At 42.0% G+C, this 18,174-nt stretch overlaps 1 protein-coding gene across 1 annotated transcript in view; it reads right to left on the bottom strand.

Moving 5' to 3' along the window:
• LOC126482058 (carboxyl-terminal PDZ ligand of neuronal nitric oxide synthase protein) overlaps window positions 1-18,174 on the bottom strand; it is a 948,220-nt gene that overhangs the window by 40,611 nt on the left and 889,435 nt on the right. Inside the window, exons 8-9 of the mRNA XM_050106034.1 lie at window positions 6,185-6,209; window positions 5,943-6,112 (exon numbers count right to left, since the gene is read on the bottom strand). Coding sequence (XP_049961991.1) covers window positions 5,943-6,112; window positions 6,185-6,209 — 195 coding nt within the window. The remainder of the gene's footprint in view (window positions 1-5,942; window positions 6,113-6,184; window positions 6,210-18,174) is intronic.

The following is an 18,174-nucleotide window of genomic DNA, read 5'->3' on the forward strand; positions in this document are numbered from 1 at the left end:
TGTTCTACTGATACGTGGGTGACTCGGCAGTCTTCGAGTGTATTCATGTCCATGCATTCTTTTAACAGTTTTCCTTAACTGTAGCATTCTCCTCTGTGATGATAACATTTCTCATTCTTCTACTTTGGTCTTTTAGTGTACTGACTTTAGTTTGATATTCAGAGAACCCACTTGACGTTAATGTCATAGTTTTTTGATGAACTTGACTGTAGTCTAGAAATTCTGATCTGTGACAATTGTATGAAAATTACGATCTAACTGCCTGCATTCTTTCTCTATCAGGAAACGGGAGCGACTTTAAACCCAATGATCATTGGAGCCTTCTTGTCCGCATGTGCACATTGATGTACTACTGATTCCCTTTTGATGTGGATGTTGCGCATTTGGGCCATGACCTGTTAATAGTTGCGTCACACATCGAGTAGACACCTTTTCCTAGCCTTTTTCTGATGCTTCGAAATGTGGCTTGCCGTGCTTCTAGAGTCCCAGTCACATTGCCGTTTGTCTGACCTCCGGGTTCGTAAACAGTTTTATTAGAAATATGAGTCTCCATCATATTGTGTATTAGTTTCAGGCGTTACACTGAGGAGGATCGCGTTAGATAGGGTTAGCTTACACGCCTCAAATGTATCGCAATAGCCAACAGCAGAGTTGTAAAACTACCGCAGGCTACCGTAGAGTAGCATAAATAATCGTTGACTACGGCAATTTTCCTAGTATCTTTGGTCATTCAAGTTTGCACTTGTACGTTAGTGTGCTGCATACCTATCGGCGTTACCTGATTGTGATCGCTCCTTTGCATATGCTGCCAGTGTCTTACTAGATTCCCCTGAAAACCGGAAGCGATGAACAGTCTAGGAACTGACTGAGGAAACATTCAGGGCCAGAGGTAGCCTTCGGAACATTGTCCTACATAGATATCCTTCTGTGTGTGACTTAAGAATAAACAGTATTTATAGCAAAACTGAAGTGTCAACTTTTAATTCAGGTTTTATTTGAAAATTGTTGATTATTGTGGTGAAACGGAGGGATGATGTAGTAAAAATAAAGGGAACAATAAAGATTTATCATATAGTGCTGGCAGACGCTATTTCCTCAACAAAAAGGTAAAACAAAAAGAAATCGCAAAACACCCCATCAGTACTTCGTCGAACTTACACAGAGTGAACATTACTAAACCAAAAAAATGCAGGGACAAATTCCTAACTGGAAATGGAGGAAGAAAGGTCCTATGAATATGTGTCCGAAAATGTATCATTGCGACGGTAGATGGTGCTGACAGATGCAGGTTCCCCTGACAACGAGTGTTCCTTGTGTGTCGCAGGCTGCCTGATTGACGTAGCGTACTGTAAGCAACAGACTGGAGTGGTATTCATGTCGGGTAGAAGCCGAAATGGTATTTACACTACTGGCCATTAAAATTGCTACACCACGAAGATGACGTGCTACAGACGCGAAATTTAATCCACAGGAAGAAGATGCTGTGATATGCAAATGATTAGCTTTTTAGAGCATTCACACAAGGATGGTGCTGACATGAGGAAAGTTTCCAACCGATTTCTCATACACAACAGCAGTTGACCGGCGTTGCCTGGTTAAACGTTGTGATGCCTCGTGTAAGGAGGAGAAATGCGTAACATCCCGTTTCCGACTTTGATAAAGGTCGGATTGCAGCCTATCGCGATTGCGATTTATCGTATCGGGACATTGCTGCTCGCGTTGGTCGAGATCTAATAACTGTTAGCAGAATATGGAATCGGTGCGTTCAGGAGGGTAACACGGAACGCCGTGCTGGATCCCAACGGCCTCGTATCACTAGCAGTCGAGATGACAGGCATCTTATCCGCATGGCTGTAAGCGATCGTGCAGCCACGCCTCGATCCCTGAGTCAACAGGTGGGGACGTTTGTAAGACAACAACCATTTGCACGAACAGTTCGACGACATTTGCAGCAGCATGGGCTATCAGCTCGGACACTATGGCTGCGGTTACCCTTGACGCTGCATCACAGACAGGAGCGCCTGCGATGGTGTATTCAACGACGAACCTGGGTGCACGATTGGCAAAACGTCATTTTTTCGGATGAATCCAGTTTCTGTTTACAGCACATAATGGTCGCATCCATGTTTGGCGACATCACGGAGAACGCACATTGGAAGCGTGTATTCGTCATCGCCACACTGGCGTATCAGCCAGCGTGATGGTATGGGGTGCCATTGGTTAATACGTCTCGGTCACTTATTGTTCGCATTGACGGCACTTTGAACAGTGGACGTTACATTTCAGATGTGTTACAACCCGTGGCTCACCCTTCATTCGATCCCTGCGATACCCTACATTTCAGCAGGATAATGCACGACCGCATGTAGCAGGTCCTGTACGGGCCTTTCTGGATACAGAAAATGTTCGACTGCTGTCCTGGCCAGAACATTCCCCAGATCTCTCACCAATTGAAAACGTCTGGTCAATGGTGGCCGAGCGATTGGTTCGTCACAATACGCCAGTGACTACTCTTGATGAACTGTGGTATAGTGTTGAAGCTGCAATGGCAGCTGTACAAGTACACTCCATCCAATCTCTGTTTGACTCAATGCCCAGGCGTATCAAGGCCGTTATTACGGCCAGAGGTGGTTGTTCTGGGTACTGATTTCTCAGGATCTATGCACCCAAATTGCGTGAAAATGTAATCACATGTCAGTTCTAGTATAATGTATTTGTCCAATGAATACCCGTTTATCATCTGCATTTCTTCTTGGTGTAGCAATTTTAATGGCCAGTAGTGTATGTACGGCCAATGTGATGGAAATGGTCGATAGGTAGCACAGTCAACCAGATCTGGTGTACGCGCAGTCCGCCGCCTTTCTGGACGTTCGTCTGTGAGAAAGTACCCATGCTCACACAAATTCCCGAAAAGGCTTGAAATGTTGTGAGATGTGGTTGGTGTCTGTGAGGGTACTTGTTTTGGTGTGGCCGTGCTTCGTCTCGAACGTTTCCATCTACTAGGCCGTACATAAACACAATCTCGTCCTGCTCCCGACACGAACACAGAACGATTCTGCTGCCTATAGTACGTAGCGTCAATCACAGAGCCTCCAACATACAAGGAACACAGGGCACATGGTCAGGGAAGCAGTCATTCGTCGGCGCCATCTACCGTGGCAACGATGCATTTCCGAACACTGTGCAGAACACCCGTTTTCCTCCACTTCCAATCAGAAATCCGCCGTTTCTGATTTTTGACTAATGTTCACCCTCTATACACCATGTTTCTGGTATTCATACAACTTCTGCATTTGTCAGTAATAACAGGAATCTCTTGCCTTTGGTTGTTATGAAAAACATTCTGGTGAGTAGAAAGTAACAACAATAATTATGTGCATGTATCTGTTTACGTAAACCGTAGTGGCGTTAAAAGTAAATTGCATTGATTACATAAAAGCGAAGAAGTTACGCGATTAACTGATTTTTATTACTTATAAAATGCAGTTTACAGTATATTCTGCAAGGATATTAAATACACAACGAACTAACACGGAATGATATGCTGTTCTAATTATTTACAAAACAAACAAACAAAAAACAAAGGGAAGTGGTCGGTCCTGTTTTATCTCGCACACATTCATTTATGGTTTTTTTTTCTAAATAATTGAAAATCCACGATCACTTCACTATCGTTTACTAGATGACCGGTTTCAGCACTCTGAAGGTGCCATCATCGGATCTGTGAAGGTATAACATAACAGGTTTGAAAAGGGCTTACAAGAGTAACTATATTCATTACAATTATTACAGAACCATTACCTGAAACATAGATTAACGTTTATAAAATCATATGGACGTCATAGCACAAGAGGCAGACCATCTGATAAAAATCATTTTCACAACCAATAAAAATAATAAAAAACTGCTCTCATGCTCGTTCTTTCCATAAAGTATAAAACTGAAGACACCAGATGAAACTACCACTGCTCACCTAACACCAGTCGGCATAATCACTGCCCTATTCCGCGCAGGCTTACCAGCTGTGATTCTAGCGGTTCACAACCAGCCACTAGATAGCGCTGTCCAAGCAGCGCACACACAGTCCCACAGTATTGCCACTCATTACTACTAAAACACAACTTTACTATAACTGCTTGTCACATGCCTATGCAAAGCCCACATTTGCACGTACGTTTCCTGCACATACTACAATCACTATAAAGTACGTCAATTACAAAGTAAAAGCATCTGAGGCACAGACATTATCCATTAGCGCCTCACTAAACTACGTATTATAATTTACCTTTATTCATATAAGGACGTCAGGAATATGCACACAGAAAGCTGGTCATAACACTACTTACAAGGGAATCTCCCCATCGCAACCCCCTCACATTTGGTTATAAGTTGGCACAGTGGATAAGCCATGAAAAACTGAACACAGATCAATCGAGAAAACAGGAAGAAGTTGTGTGGAATTATGAAAAAATAAGCAAAATATACAAACCGAGTAGTCCATGCGCAAGATAGGCAACAGCAAGGACAACGTGAGCTCAGCAGTGCTGTGTCCCTTGGTTAGCGTGAGCAGTTGCGGAGCGAGAGGTCCTTGATTCAAGACTTCCCTCGAGTGAAAAGATTAATTTTTTATTTTCAGTTTATGTCACAAACTCTTACGTTTTCATCACTTTTTTGGGAGTGATTATCACATCCACAAGAAAACCTAAATAGGGCAAGGTAGAAGAATGTTTTTACCAATTCGCCAAGTGTACAAGTTAGGTGGGTCGACAACATATTCCCGTCATGTGACGCACATGCCGTCACCAGTGTCGTATAGAATATATCAGACGTGTTTTCCTGTGGAGGAATCGGTTGACCTATCACCTTGCGATCAAATGTTTTCGGTTCCCATTGGAGAGGCACGTCCTTTCGTCTACTAATCGCACGGTTTTGCGGTGCGGTCGCAAAACACAGACACTAAACTTACTACAGTGAACAGAGACGTCAATGAACGAACGAACAGATCATAACTTTGCGAGAATAAAGAAAATAAATTTTTCACTCGAGGGAAGACTTGAACCAAGGACGTCTCGTTCCGCAGCTGCTCTCGCCAACCGCGGGACCACGGCACTGCTGAGCTCACACTGTCCTTGATGATGCCTATCTTGCGCATGGACTACACAGTTTGTATATTTTGCTTGTTTTTTCATAGTTCCACACAACTGTTTCCTGTTTTCTCGATTGATCTGTGTTCAGTTTTTCAAGCCCTATCCACTGTGCCAACTTATAACTAAATCTGAGGGGGGTGCGATGGGGAGGTTCCCTTATTAGGTACAATGTGACAAGCGATTAAAACCTGTATGCTGGGCCTTACCTGTCTAGGCACCTAAGTCTTAGGTATTGTAAGCGCCAAAAAAGAACGTATTAACTTGCTATAAAGTCTGTCACCATATATACCTTCGTTATGAGCAAGGTACGAACCAACTACGAAAACCCGCATAGACACAGGGAATTAAGGAATGCCAGGTCAGAAGCAAACGGAAGGGCACAGGAACCGGGGGGGGGGGGGGGGGGGGGATGACATGCGGACCATGATGCACAGTGACTCCATGTACGCTGATCGGCATGGCACTCGTTTCGTCCATGGGCCTCCCTCATACCTGTTATGTTATACCTTCACAGATCCAATGATGGCACCTTCAGAGTGCTGAAACCGGTCATCTAGTAAACGATATTGAAGAGATCGTGGCTTTTTAATTATTTTGAAATCAGAGTGATCCCCCCCGCGACACACCATGTATTCAGTGCAATTTTTTTTTTTTTTATCCTACCAAAGCTACCAGTACTACCGGCAATCTTACCATTTACTACGTCATTTATGTAGTGTACCGAAACTACCGAACAGCAGTTTTGGTGGAGTCCAACTCTAGCGGACAGCCGAGGTCCGCGTCTAGGTGACTTACCTGGGCCTCGAGTCGCGCGGCCGTCTCGGCGGCGAGCTGGTCGCGCAGCAGCTGCGCCTGCGCCAGCGCCGCCTGCGTCTGGTGCGCCTGCTGGTCCAGCTGCTCGCGCAGCAGCTGCAGCTCGTGGTGCGCGCTGAGCGGCGTGCCCGCCGCCGTCTCGCGGCCGCTGCTGCCCGCGCGCCCGCCCTCGCCGCCCCCGCCGCCACCCCCACCGGGCGGCGAGGCGTACAGGTCGCCCGCGCCGCCGCTGCCGCTCCCGCTGCCGCTCTGCCAAACCACCGAGCTGTCTTTAGCGAGTGCTACCTGCCTTACCTGCTCTACACCTATACCTATTATATTCTGCAAATGACTTTGAAATGCATGACAATGTGCACATAGCGTTGATCGCCTGATAAGTTCTAAATCTACATCTACGTGATTACACTGCTATTCACAATAAAGTGCCTGGCAGAGGGTTCAATGAACCACCTTCATGCTGTCTCTCTACCGTTCCACTCTCGAACGGCACGTGGGAAAAACAAGCACTTAAATTTTTTCGTCCGAGCCCTGATTTCTCTTATTTCATCTTGATGATCATTTCTCCCTGTGTAGGTTGGTGCCAACAGAATGTTGTCGCGATCGGAGGAGAAAACTGGTGAATGAAATTTCATGAGAAGATCCCGTGACAACGAAAGACGCCTTTCTTTTAATGATTGCCACTCCAATTTACGTATCATGTCTGTGACACTATCTCCCCTATTTGGCGATAATACAAAACGAGCTGCCCTTCTTTGTACTTTTTCAATATCATCCGTCAGTCGCACCTGATGCGGATCTCACACCGCACAGCAGTACTCCAGAATAGGGCGGACATGCGTAGTGTAAGCAGTCTCCTTGGTAGACCTGTTGCACCTTCTAAGTGTTCTGTCAATGAATCGCAGGCTTTGGTATGATCTACCCACAATATTATCTATGTGATCGTTCCAATTTATGTTATTTGTAATTCCTAGATTTGTGTGACTTATCGCGTAACTGAAATTTAACTGATTTGTTTTAGTACTCCTGTGAATAACTTCACACTTTTCTTTATTCAGGGTCAATTGCCACTTTTCGCACCATACTGATATCTAAATCATTTTGCAAGTCGTTTTGATCATCTGATGACTTTACAAGACGGTAAATGATAGCATCATCTGCAATCAATCAAAGACGGCTACTCAGATTGTCTCCTATGTCGTTAATATAGATCAGGAACAATAGAGGGCCTATAACACTTCCTTGGGGAAAGTCGGATATTACTTCTGTTTTACTCGATGACTTTCCGTCTATTACTACGAACCGTGACCTTTCTGAGAGGAAATCACGAGTCCAGTCGCACAACTGAGGCGATACTCCGTAAGCACGCAGTTTGATTACAAGACGCTTGTGAGGAACGGTGTCGAAAGCCTTCTGGAAATCTAAAAATATGGAATCAATTTGACACCCCCTTTCGATAGCACTTATTACTTCATGAGTATAAAGAGCTAGTTGTGTTTCACAAGAACGATATTTTCTAAATCCATGCTCACCACATGTCAAAAAATCGTTTTTTTTTTCGAGGTACTTCATAATGTTCGAGTACAGTATATGTTCTAAAACACTACTGGAGATAGACGTTAGTGATATAGCGCTGTAATTCTGCGGATTACTCCTACTTCCCTTTTTGAGTATTGGTGTGACATGAGCAATTTTCTAGTCTTTAGGTATGTATCTTTCTGTGAGCGAGTGGTTGTATATAACTGGTAAATATGGAGCTATTTTATCAGCATACTCTCAGAGGGACCTGACTGGCATACAATCTGCACTGCAGGCCTCGCCTTTATTAAGTGATTTAAGCTGCTTTGTTGCACCCAGGATATCTACTTCTATGTTTCTCATCTTGGCAGTTGTTCTTGATTGGAATTGAGGAATATTTATTTCATCTTCTTTGTGAAGGAGTTTCGGAAAACCGTGTTTAATAAATCTGCTTTAGTGGCACTGTCATCAGTGACTTCACCGTTGTTATCGCGCACTGAAGGTATTGATTGTGTCTTGCCACTGGTGTGCTTTATGTATGACCAGAATCTCTTTCGGTTTCCTGCCAGATTTCGTTGTGGGAATTATTAAAAGCATCTCGCATTGAAGTACTCTCCATATTTCGAATTTCTGTAAAACTTATTTTTCCTTCCTGGTCCAGTATGGAATGTCCGTATACCGACTGTTTACATGCCTCTCCATGTACTCAAGTTAGTGTAATCTTCTCTTCACGGTACCTACACGCCACTTTTCTGTTCGCAAATCATATTACACAAAACTCGAGTGACGAAAAATTGACGACTGGTACCTTCTGTGAGTTATCAAAAGCATTTGTGCAATTCACAGAGTTCGCCTACTGATGGCTCGAATATTATCACGTCAAAGGTGGTGCTGGTAACTTGTTTTCATCCCGTCTAAGTAAGAAGAGTGCTGCATTAAGAAACTCAGAGAGGGTACACAATGAAACAACATCTTCAGAATATGGTATAATTACTCCAAGTCTACCAAAAGGTTCGATACTCAGTCTGCTCTTGTTCTCCTTACAGACAGGCTGCTCAGAATCATGGCGACAGATTTCTAGCGGTTATTGAGGGCGTCTGGAGGAACAAATTATTGATAGGAACCCATTTCCGATAACGGCATGCAACGAAACTACAGTGTGTCGAAGTTAAAGGTGCTGGGCCTGCCACCTCTTTGGCATCAAATGTGACTCGGGACGCTGACGAACCACTGGCGGAACGTCTCACATTGCTGTTTCATATTCGCTGATTGTCGCTATCACCACTGGAGAATATGGAGCCAGCTATTGCATAGAAAAGCATTTTGCTGCTGAAATGTTGGCCTTGTGGCAGGCCCCGGCGCCTGTAACTCCGACGCTCTACAGCATCATTGCATGACGTTCTCAGACACGGGTTCTGTCTTCAATCTGATCCTCAAGACACCCTCTACAACAACTCTAACTTGCCGCAACAATTCTGCGACACCCTGCATAAGTGATGTTTCGCCATATATACTTCTCTTTGCTGACGTATAAGTATTATGATCAGAGCAGATGAGTAACTTCAACATTTCTAATTCTAAACAGTAGTTTCTTGAAAATAAATAAATAGTTCTCTGCAAATGGACGATCACTGAATGTATATAAAACGCAATACATGCAATTCGGTACTCCACATCGCCGGCCACCTTATTACAAACAATGTATGTGAGTAAATCAATAAATGAAACAAAACACCCAAAATTTTTAGCTGTCTACATTGACAAATACTGGAACTAGAAGTCACCCAGTGCAGATCTTCTGGAATATTTTAAGTGTGAAACTTTTGCGTTAGGAACAATATCAGACTTCATAGACTTTTTAGTTACTAATATCTTACGGCATGACGTTCTCCGATAAGTCGTGATTGAGGAAAAAGGATTTATTACACAGAAGCGTGCGATAAAATTAACGTGTGCTGTCCACTCTAGAATCTCTTGTAGACAGCTCTTTAAACAGTTCCTCATACTAAAGAATAGCCTCACAGTCCATTTACTCCTTTATTAAGTTTCTTGTCAACGATTAATTATGGTCTGAAAATAACAGTAGCATTAGTAAATATAAAACTAGAACGAGGAGAGTCTTACACTATCCATCACTTGACCTTAATGTGGTGCAGAAAGATGTGATGTATCCAGCCACTTACCCAGAAATATGTAGAATTTAACGGCTAATAAAATTAACTTCAAATGCAGAGTATTATCATATCTGCTTGACAGTTACTTCTAAGCACAGAAAAATTTCTGTATGTACAGTAGTACTACTATTTTGTGTGTGTGTGTGTGTGTGTGATATATATATATATATATATATATATATATATATATATATATATATATGAATGATTTCCATCACTGCATGCATTTATAAAAACACATAACAAATTATATTAATGCCCAACGTATTGCTGTGGTTCATCTTGAGAAGATTTATTATGATTTTGAAACTGAATCGTTCTGTGTCATAGTAGGGGGTGGAAGCTATGATCTACAGAACATGTAAGTAATTAACCAACTAACTAACTTCGCGAGCGGTATGTAGGGAGCTGAAGAATACTTCTAAATTATAAATATTGATTCCTGAAACTTTGAAAGTAGGCTTTCGTTGGATAATTTGCGTATATCTTCAAGCGTCCACCTATTCAAATTTTTCAACATTTGAGGTACGGTCTCCTGTGAGTCAAAGACATCTGTGCCCATTCGTGTCACCCTTTTATTGAATTATGTTCAGTATCACCCATTAGTCTTATGAGGTATGGGTCCGGCACATATGAGCAATATCCTGTCATGCGGTTTCTAAGTAATCTCCTCTGCAGACTGACTACATCTTCCCGGTGTACTACCAATGTATCGAAATCAGCCACCTGCTTTTCCACCGACGGTTGGTCTATTTGATCATTCCGCTTCATCTTCTCACAAGTTATCACACCAAGGTATTTGTATGGGATGACTGATTGCAGTTGAGACTCGTTGATATTGTAGTCACACTGCACTCCATTTTTCCCTATTATGAAGTGCACAATTTTACTTGTGTCCACATTAAAGCAGGTTTCCACGCTTTGCACCACTTCCATATCGTATCAAGATCTGAGTAGATACTTTTCCAGATTATTTTCAGACAGCACTTCATTATAGGTAACTCCAGAATGTGCAAAACGTCTGAGCTCACTGTTAGTGTCGTGTGGCAGGTCATTAAAACATAACATGGACTGCAGGTGTCACAACATACTTCTCGAAGACACAACTGTCTGCGATATTCTCTCCATGGTAACATACTGCGTCCTGCCTACCAAGAACGCAATCTAATCAAAAATTGTGTTTCATAACCCATATGACCGTACATTCTTAAATAAATGTTGCTGTGTGGCCGAGTTATATGTTTGTCGAAAGTCGAGCGATACTCCTCTGAACTTCAGTAACTTGAACCTTCGGCAAATGGCGAATTATACAAATCAAGTTCAACTGACCAGGATTTTATTCACATTCAAGCTAAACTTTGTCGGTCCGCTACTGCTGTCTTACAGGGGTTTGATTTTACAAACGCAATCACATTAAAGATGTTTATTAACTCAAAAATACCACAAAAAATGGAAGTATTGGCAGGGCGATTTTCTGACATTATGTGTCATATGAATCAGCCAGTAATTCATATACATAACCAGTTCGTGGACAACATTCATCCATGGCCAGAAATGGAAAAATTCAATACTGTTGAATTAGAAAATCAGCAATGATCAATAATATACATGACTCTGTATGTTCAACAACTAAATCTTTGTCATTTTAGTACAACCGTAAATTCTCAAGAGCAATATGAAACATTTTCTATTCTCTCTACACTGTATTTCGTATATAATATTGTAGACGCTTCGCCAAGTATCGGAAAAGGCATTACTAAGTGACATACGGATTATTCGGATGCAGTCTGAAAATCTTGAAGATTGTTGCAGGGGAGATAGTGCTCAGAAATAAATGTTAATAAAAAATTCGATACTTTGCGCCGTTACCGAGTTATTTAGCACTGAAGTTAGCCAATTAGGTTAAGGTGGGCGCATATCAAGCAGCCTGTCAGAGGTGTTCAGCTAACATATTTTTCATTTTGTTTCTTCAAACCAGACAAATTTAACTTCTGCTCACGTACCTTAAATTTATCACTTCCGAAAAAGGCAGATTTTTAACTGGTAATTAACATTTCAACAAGTGGTAACTAACTGACCTACGGACGTCTGTACATTACCGCATGTTGCGTGTACAAACGCTTGAATTGGCTAACTTCAATGCTTAACAACTCTGAAATGACGCAACGTATCGAATTTTATTCTTAACAGTCATTTCTCCACTATGTATATGACCACGATGGTAACATACATAGTGAAGCCCAATCAAGCTTTGTTTTGACCGCCATGTTTCTAGTGCACACCGATGTTCGCTGTAATAAACAACGTGTTGTGAGTGATTTTTACTATTTACTATGGACGAGAAGGTCCAATTAGTCATGGCCGCGGGTGAAAGTGATATCACCACAAGAACTCTGCTATTTCACATTAACAGAGTGAGTGATTATTTACGTTTAATATTATCAACAGACCAGCAAACTAAAAACACTCTCTCATAGTGGTTGTACCTCTGTTTCTGCCCAGGAAGGCCACAACATGTGCCAAGAAAAAAAACTACAACTGTAACTTCTACGTAAAATGTTTTTGTATTGGCATTTCAGCATGCTGATCAGCTTATGTCTCGAAACATGTGGCAATGTTACACATTCAAAAAAACTTTAAGCTGTATTAATACATTTTTGTATACTACACAGTGTCCATTTTGTTTACAAGATAAGTGGTTTGCGATGCATATAAAGATGGGACACAAAAACTCTGGAACTGATCAAATAATAAATAAGTTCATAGTGGATGTGGAATGATATTGAATTGAATTGTTAAGGAAAGACATATCATAATGGCAGAGAAAACAAGAAATAGTCACACACAGCATTGAAAAATTAAAGTTAAAGTAGATTCACTGTAGCCATAATAACAGCAGTAATAACCCTAATCTACATCTAGTATATACACTGCAAACCACTGCCAAATGTATGGTAGTGCAGTGAACAAATAAAAGCAACCAGCAAAAACATTGATGATTGAAAAAGCAACAAAAGCTACACAGTGTGTTACGGTTGTATGTAAAAGACAAATGTTCATAAGGCATTCAAACAAAGTACTCCACATAACATGTAAAACGAATATGAGAATATAACATTTTCAGAACAAAAACGAGATAGAGCTAAGAGACTGACTAGCTCAGACGCATTAAATCTTTTGATTTACAAAATGAAAGATAGAAACCAAGCGATAGAGGTCCAAAAACGATAGCATGTGTAACAGATTATCTACACACTGCAAATGTAGAAAGCTATATAAAAGTTAATGGATAAAGTAGTAAAAGAAAAAAATCGTGGCAATTATAACACTCCTTAAAGGGACAAAACACACACCAAATGTAGTTTTATGTTCATGACCGCTACCAGTCAGGAAACATTATTAATTCACGTCTTTCTGTTGCTTCTGTGGGCATAGCACTATGCGTTTCGGGCTTTCGCTAGTTAACCAGGTGTCTTATTATGCTTAACTGTAAGGGTATATAGGTGAAAAATTCGATTTTTGAGAAAACATTTTCTAAATATTTGGAATCTCGCCTCTAATATTACATACAGGGTGGCAATTATTGAAATATATGAAAAAAACGTAAATAAGTTACAATCTTTGTATTGCACACAATTCATTCAACATGTAAACGTCACGACACATATTCAGATTTATGGTATTACGTGGTCGATATGCCTGCCGTCCTTGGCAATGACGTGGCGCAGACGAATAGAGAAATTCTGCATGGCCCGCTGAAGTGTCGGCACATCGATTCTGTCGATGACCTCCTGAATGGCTGTTTTCACCTCAGCAGTGGTTTTGGGTTTATTGCTGTGCATCTTTTCTTTAATATAACCCCACAGAAAAGAGTCGCATGTGTTCAGATCCGGAGAATATGGTGGCCAATCAAGGCCAATGCCAGTGGTCTTTGGGTACCCAAGAGCCAGAATGCGATCCCCAGAAAGCTCCTCCAGGACATCAAACACTCTTCAGCTTCGATGGAGTCGAGTTCCGCATTGCATGAACCACATCTTGTCGAAATCAGGGTCACTTTGGATAATTGGGATGAAATCATCTTCCAAAATCTTCACGTTCTGTTCAGTAGACACCGTGACGTCAAAGAACATGGCACCGATTATTCCGTGACTGGACACTGCACACCACACAGTCAGCCGTTGACGGTGAAGAGACTTCTCAATCGCGAAATGCGGCTTCTCAGCCCCCCAAATGCGCCAATTTTGCTAATTGACGAACCCATCCAAAGGAAGAGGTCTTCGTCGCTAAACCTAACCATACTAATTCCCATCATGTCCCACGGCCAACTGTGCAGTTTGAACCTCCTAACGCGAACCGTTCAGAAGTTATGGCGATTTTATTTCATATAGCTCAATAATTGTCACCCTGTACCAAGGAGTGCGTGAACTACATCATACGGAACAAAGTATGTAAATCTGTTTTTATTGGTAAAACATTATTCACATTGAAATGTACTCTGCTGTGCCAGCGTTCAATCAGAGCAGCATAATAGAATGCAGATGTTTGGAGAAGGTAGGGGTTTGGGTGGGATAACAGACTACAGAAGATATTCAGATATTCTTTAATTTGACAAAGAATGGCTCTGATCTTCAGAGAAAACATGAACATCTACTCAAAGATAGTTATACAGGTGAGAACATTAAGAGGAAACTGTTGGAGAAAATTGATGATATTAGCTATGGACCAGGAATGCAGCAATTTTTTTTTGCATATACGCTACATTTTCCCAGGTTCTACTAGTAGTGGAAGGGTAAAATTTTCAGAAGTTGTTACTTAAGCTGAATTAAGTGATAGGTGAACTTATTATGCAATAAAAATTTGTATTTTAAAAATACGCAGTAAATATTAATTTTCTAAAACGTAAAGAAATATAATTAAAAAATAATATCTCAAAAATACAAAAAAGATATTTTCAAAAATCACTAACTTAATAGAAAACGAGACCTTATGTCCACGTGCAAAAATAAATAGTATAGACTCAAATGTGGCGGTAAATGAGCAGTCTCTTAGAGACGTGTTCCTGTGCTCAACTAGAATGTTAAACAATCGGAGTTCCTGCCTAGCCTCAAGGGAAACAGCAGGAAGGAGTGAATTCAGGAGTTCCTGGAATAGCGTACGTAAAGTCTTTGAAGTTCTTTGAAGATGTTCATACTACGATAATGAATACCACACTGCACATTTCAGTTGAAGGGGAACAGACATCACTAAAAAGGTCAATCAGAGATGTAGCACAGCCAAAGTTAGGTAGGAGAAAGGTAGCTGCGAAGAAACCTTGGGTAGCAGATGTACTTACATTGATCGACGACAGAAGAAAACTTAAATGTTCTTATGGATACAGCAAATTAAGTCATTTAGCAATGAAATAAACAGGAAGTGTGGAGAAACTAAGGCAAAATGGCTGCAAGTGAAATGTGAAGAACTCGAAAACGAAATTGTCGCTTTGAAAAAGATAAAAACAATAGAGAGGCACCCATGACGTAACGCTTGATAATGGAAGCAAGGTTTAAGAAAAATCAAGATATGTTCTTAGAATTTGCCGAGGTAGAACAGTGTTTTAAACATAAAACGTTGAAACGTGTTCGAAATTCGCAGTAACATAGGCGTAAGGTACAAAGAAAGAAGTCTAATATATAATACGTAGAAAACCCGAGGAAAGACAATAAGAAGGGAAGACGATGGAGGAAGCGCTCGGATACATGGAAGAGGCAATGATGGAAATAAAATAAAGCCTGAGGAGCGAGTTAAAATTCAGAGTGAAACAAAATTATAAGATAAGCTGCTGATATTGCTATCCTCAGTGAAAGTGAAGAAGAATTACAGAGTTGTTGAACGAGAATGACTAGTCAAATGAGTGCAGAATACTGAGTGAGAGTAAACCAAAGGATCACGAAGTAGAAATGAAGCAATTATGCTACCTTGGAAGCAAAATAACACTTGACTGACGACGCAAGGAGGACATAGCAAAGAGAACTACACCGACCAAAGTAGGTCCACTACAACCGAACATTGGTCTTAATTTGAGGAAGTAGTTTCTGAGAATGTACGTCTGGAGTACGGTACTTTATGGACGAGAATCATGGACTGTGACACAATCGAAAGACAAAAGAAGCGAAGGGTTTGAGATGCAGTGCTATAGAGGGATGCTGAAAATTTGTTAAGCTGTTAAGAAATAAGGTTCTTCGCAGAATCGGAGAAGTAAATATGTAGAAAACGCTAGCAAAAATGAGATAGGACTGTAGGACATTTGTTAAGACGTCAAGGGCTAACTTAAATAGTTCCAGAGTGAGCTGCAGAGCGTGAAAACTGTCCCACTGCTTCAGTCCGTTGCTAACGGCGCGCTGCAGGTGTACGAGGAAGTTGTACTCCAAAGAAGACCTGCGTTTGGCATCACAACAGAGTGTTTCGCCACGGCAGCTCATTACGTTGCTTGCAGTTGCGTTACCCAGAGATCGCCAAGCACCATTGCGTGCTTCGTGCTGGCAGGAAACTGTACGGATGTAATTGGAACCAACACGGAATTTCGTCATCCAGAAGAAGGATGCAACAACCAATCGGTGTCAGTCTTAAAGTCACTCCCTGTGCCATGCATCACCGTCTCCAACAATCGGAAAAAGAAATCGGAAAGACCGCTTTTTTTGGAAGCCAAGGGACGAGAGAGTGAGACGATACGATCCTGCGATCTGTTGAGTAACGGCCTGGGAATTCCGTTGCAAGATGTGGAACTGAAAGGTGTTCTGTCAAGAGACTATGAACAACTACATTATGAACAATGGACAGCGCCGAACGACGAAACTATCTGGATCTGACACACACAATAAGAAACAAACACGCCTGGGGGCTCGTAGAATACGTACGCTAAGTAATCATTTGCTGCAGCAGGCCAGGTAGTTCTTGAAACTTCGTGGCAGATTAAAGCTGTGTGTCGGATGGGGACTCGAACATGGGACCTTTGCGTTTTGCGGGCAAGTGCTTTACCGACCGAGCTATAGAAGCACTCCTGGAGTGCTAGTACCGCGAGGTATGCGGGAGAACTGCTGTAAGTCTGGAGGATACGAAATGAAGGAGTAGCACTGTGAGGAGGTGTGGGGGAGGGGGGGGGGGGGCATGAGTGATACTTGGACAGCACAGTCGGTAGAGCACTTGTTCGCGATAAGAAAAGATATCAGGTGCGAGCTCCGATTTTTACCCGCCAGTAAGTTTCAAATCGACGCACATTCAGCTGAATACCGAAAACGCGTACAGTTAATTCTTTCTCCTGATATCATTAGAAGCACTTCAGCTGTATCAGTCGAAAAACTGCATTACGTTATTTAACTGCATAAGGAAATACAGTTGTAATTAACGTCAGTTTATGTGTGATCTGTGTGACTTCTTCAGAGTAAATGGTCCTTTTGTTAGAGAAAAATCCAGAAACCCAAACCCATCATTGTTTCTTTCCACTCAGAATTTGCATGTCGTTAGCACCACAATGTACTCGTAAATCTGTTGTTTGAATGCATTGCACGCTAGTTTCGAGAAAAGATCAACTTGTTAGTGCAATTCCAAGGCATCTAATGCCCACTATATAATCAGCACATAATTGGCCATAGCTTAAATGTACATCTTCTCCTTTTGCTTATGCCTTTGTCCCGCGGTTTCGCAGGGTCGGTATGGTTAAGGTCCGATTTGGCAAGGTTAATTTAAGTGGTGGCCGGATGCCCTTCCTGGCGCCATCCTGTGACGCCCAGGATGGAATTGGTGTACTCCAGCTGTCTGTGTCTAGTGTAATCCATGGAATAGTGCGAACGTGTTCAGATATCTGCGAGTCGTGTAACTGAGGCTAAACGTGGGGACCAGCCCAGATTTCACCTAGTGGGATGTGGAAAACCGCCTAAAAACCACATCCAGGCTGGTCAGCATACCGGCCTTCGTCGGTAATTCACAAGGCGGATTCGATCTGGGGCCAGTGCGCCTAACCGAGTCCAGGAAGCAGCTCATAAGCGCATAGCTTAAATGTACATGTACGCTTATTAATCCATCTACAGAAAGCATAGTTCAATGACGTGTAACCGAATCATCACTTTTCAATGCCCCCCCTCCCCCACCCTGGAGCTATGAAATTCCTTCATAATTTCAATACACGAATTTTCTGTGTCTTTCGCGTCTTTCATTATGACATGTCTGAGTAAAATCTTCAAGCCGCGTTATTTCGAATGAACTACTCGAGTTTTAGACAGGTAAAACCTACATCATCACGAGGGTAAAGAAACCAATGACTGCTGGCGCTGATACGGCGTTGTGCTTATCTACGAGCGACAGCAGCGTTTGGAAGTCTCCAGAGAGAATCACTGTGACGCATGAGCGGAATACAGTTTGGGGTCGTGCAACGTGAGGCGGAACGAACCTTGAAACTGGTTATCCCGTCTTTCTGCATGTGTTTAACAACCCTCCTTGCTTCCGATTGGTGTCCAAAGCCGGGTCCCATGCCTTAATAAATATGTACCCGT

This window comes from Schistocerca serialis, chromosome 5, assembly GCF_023864345.2.
Source record: "Schistocerca serialis cubense isolate TAMUIC-IGC-003099 chromosome 5, iqSchSeri2.2, whole genome shotgun sequence".
In the NCBI taxonomy this organism is placed as follows: domain Eukaryota; kingdom Metazoa; phylum Arthropoda; class Insecta; order Orthoptera; family Acrididae; genus Schistocerca; species Schistocerca serialis.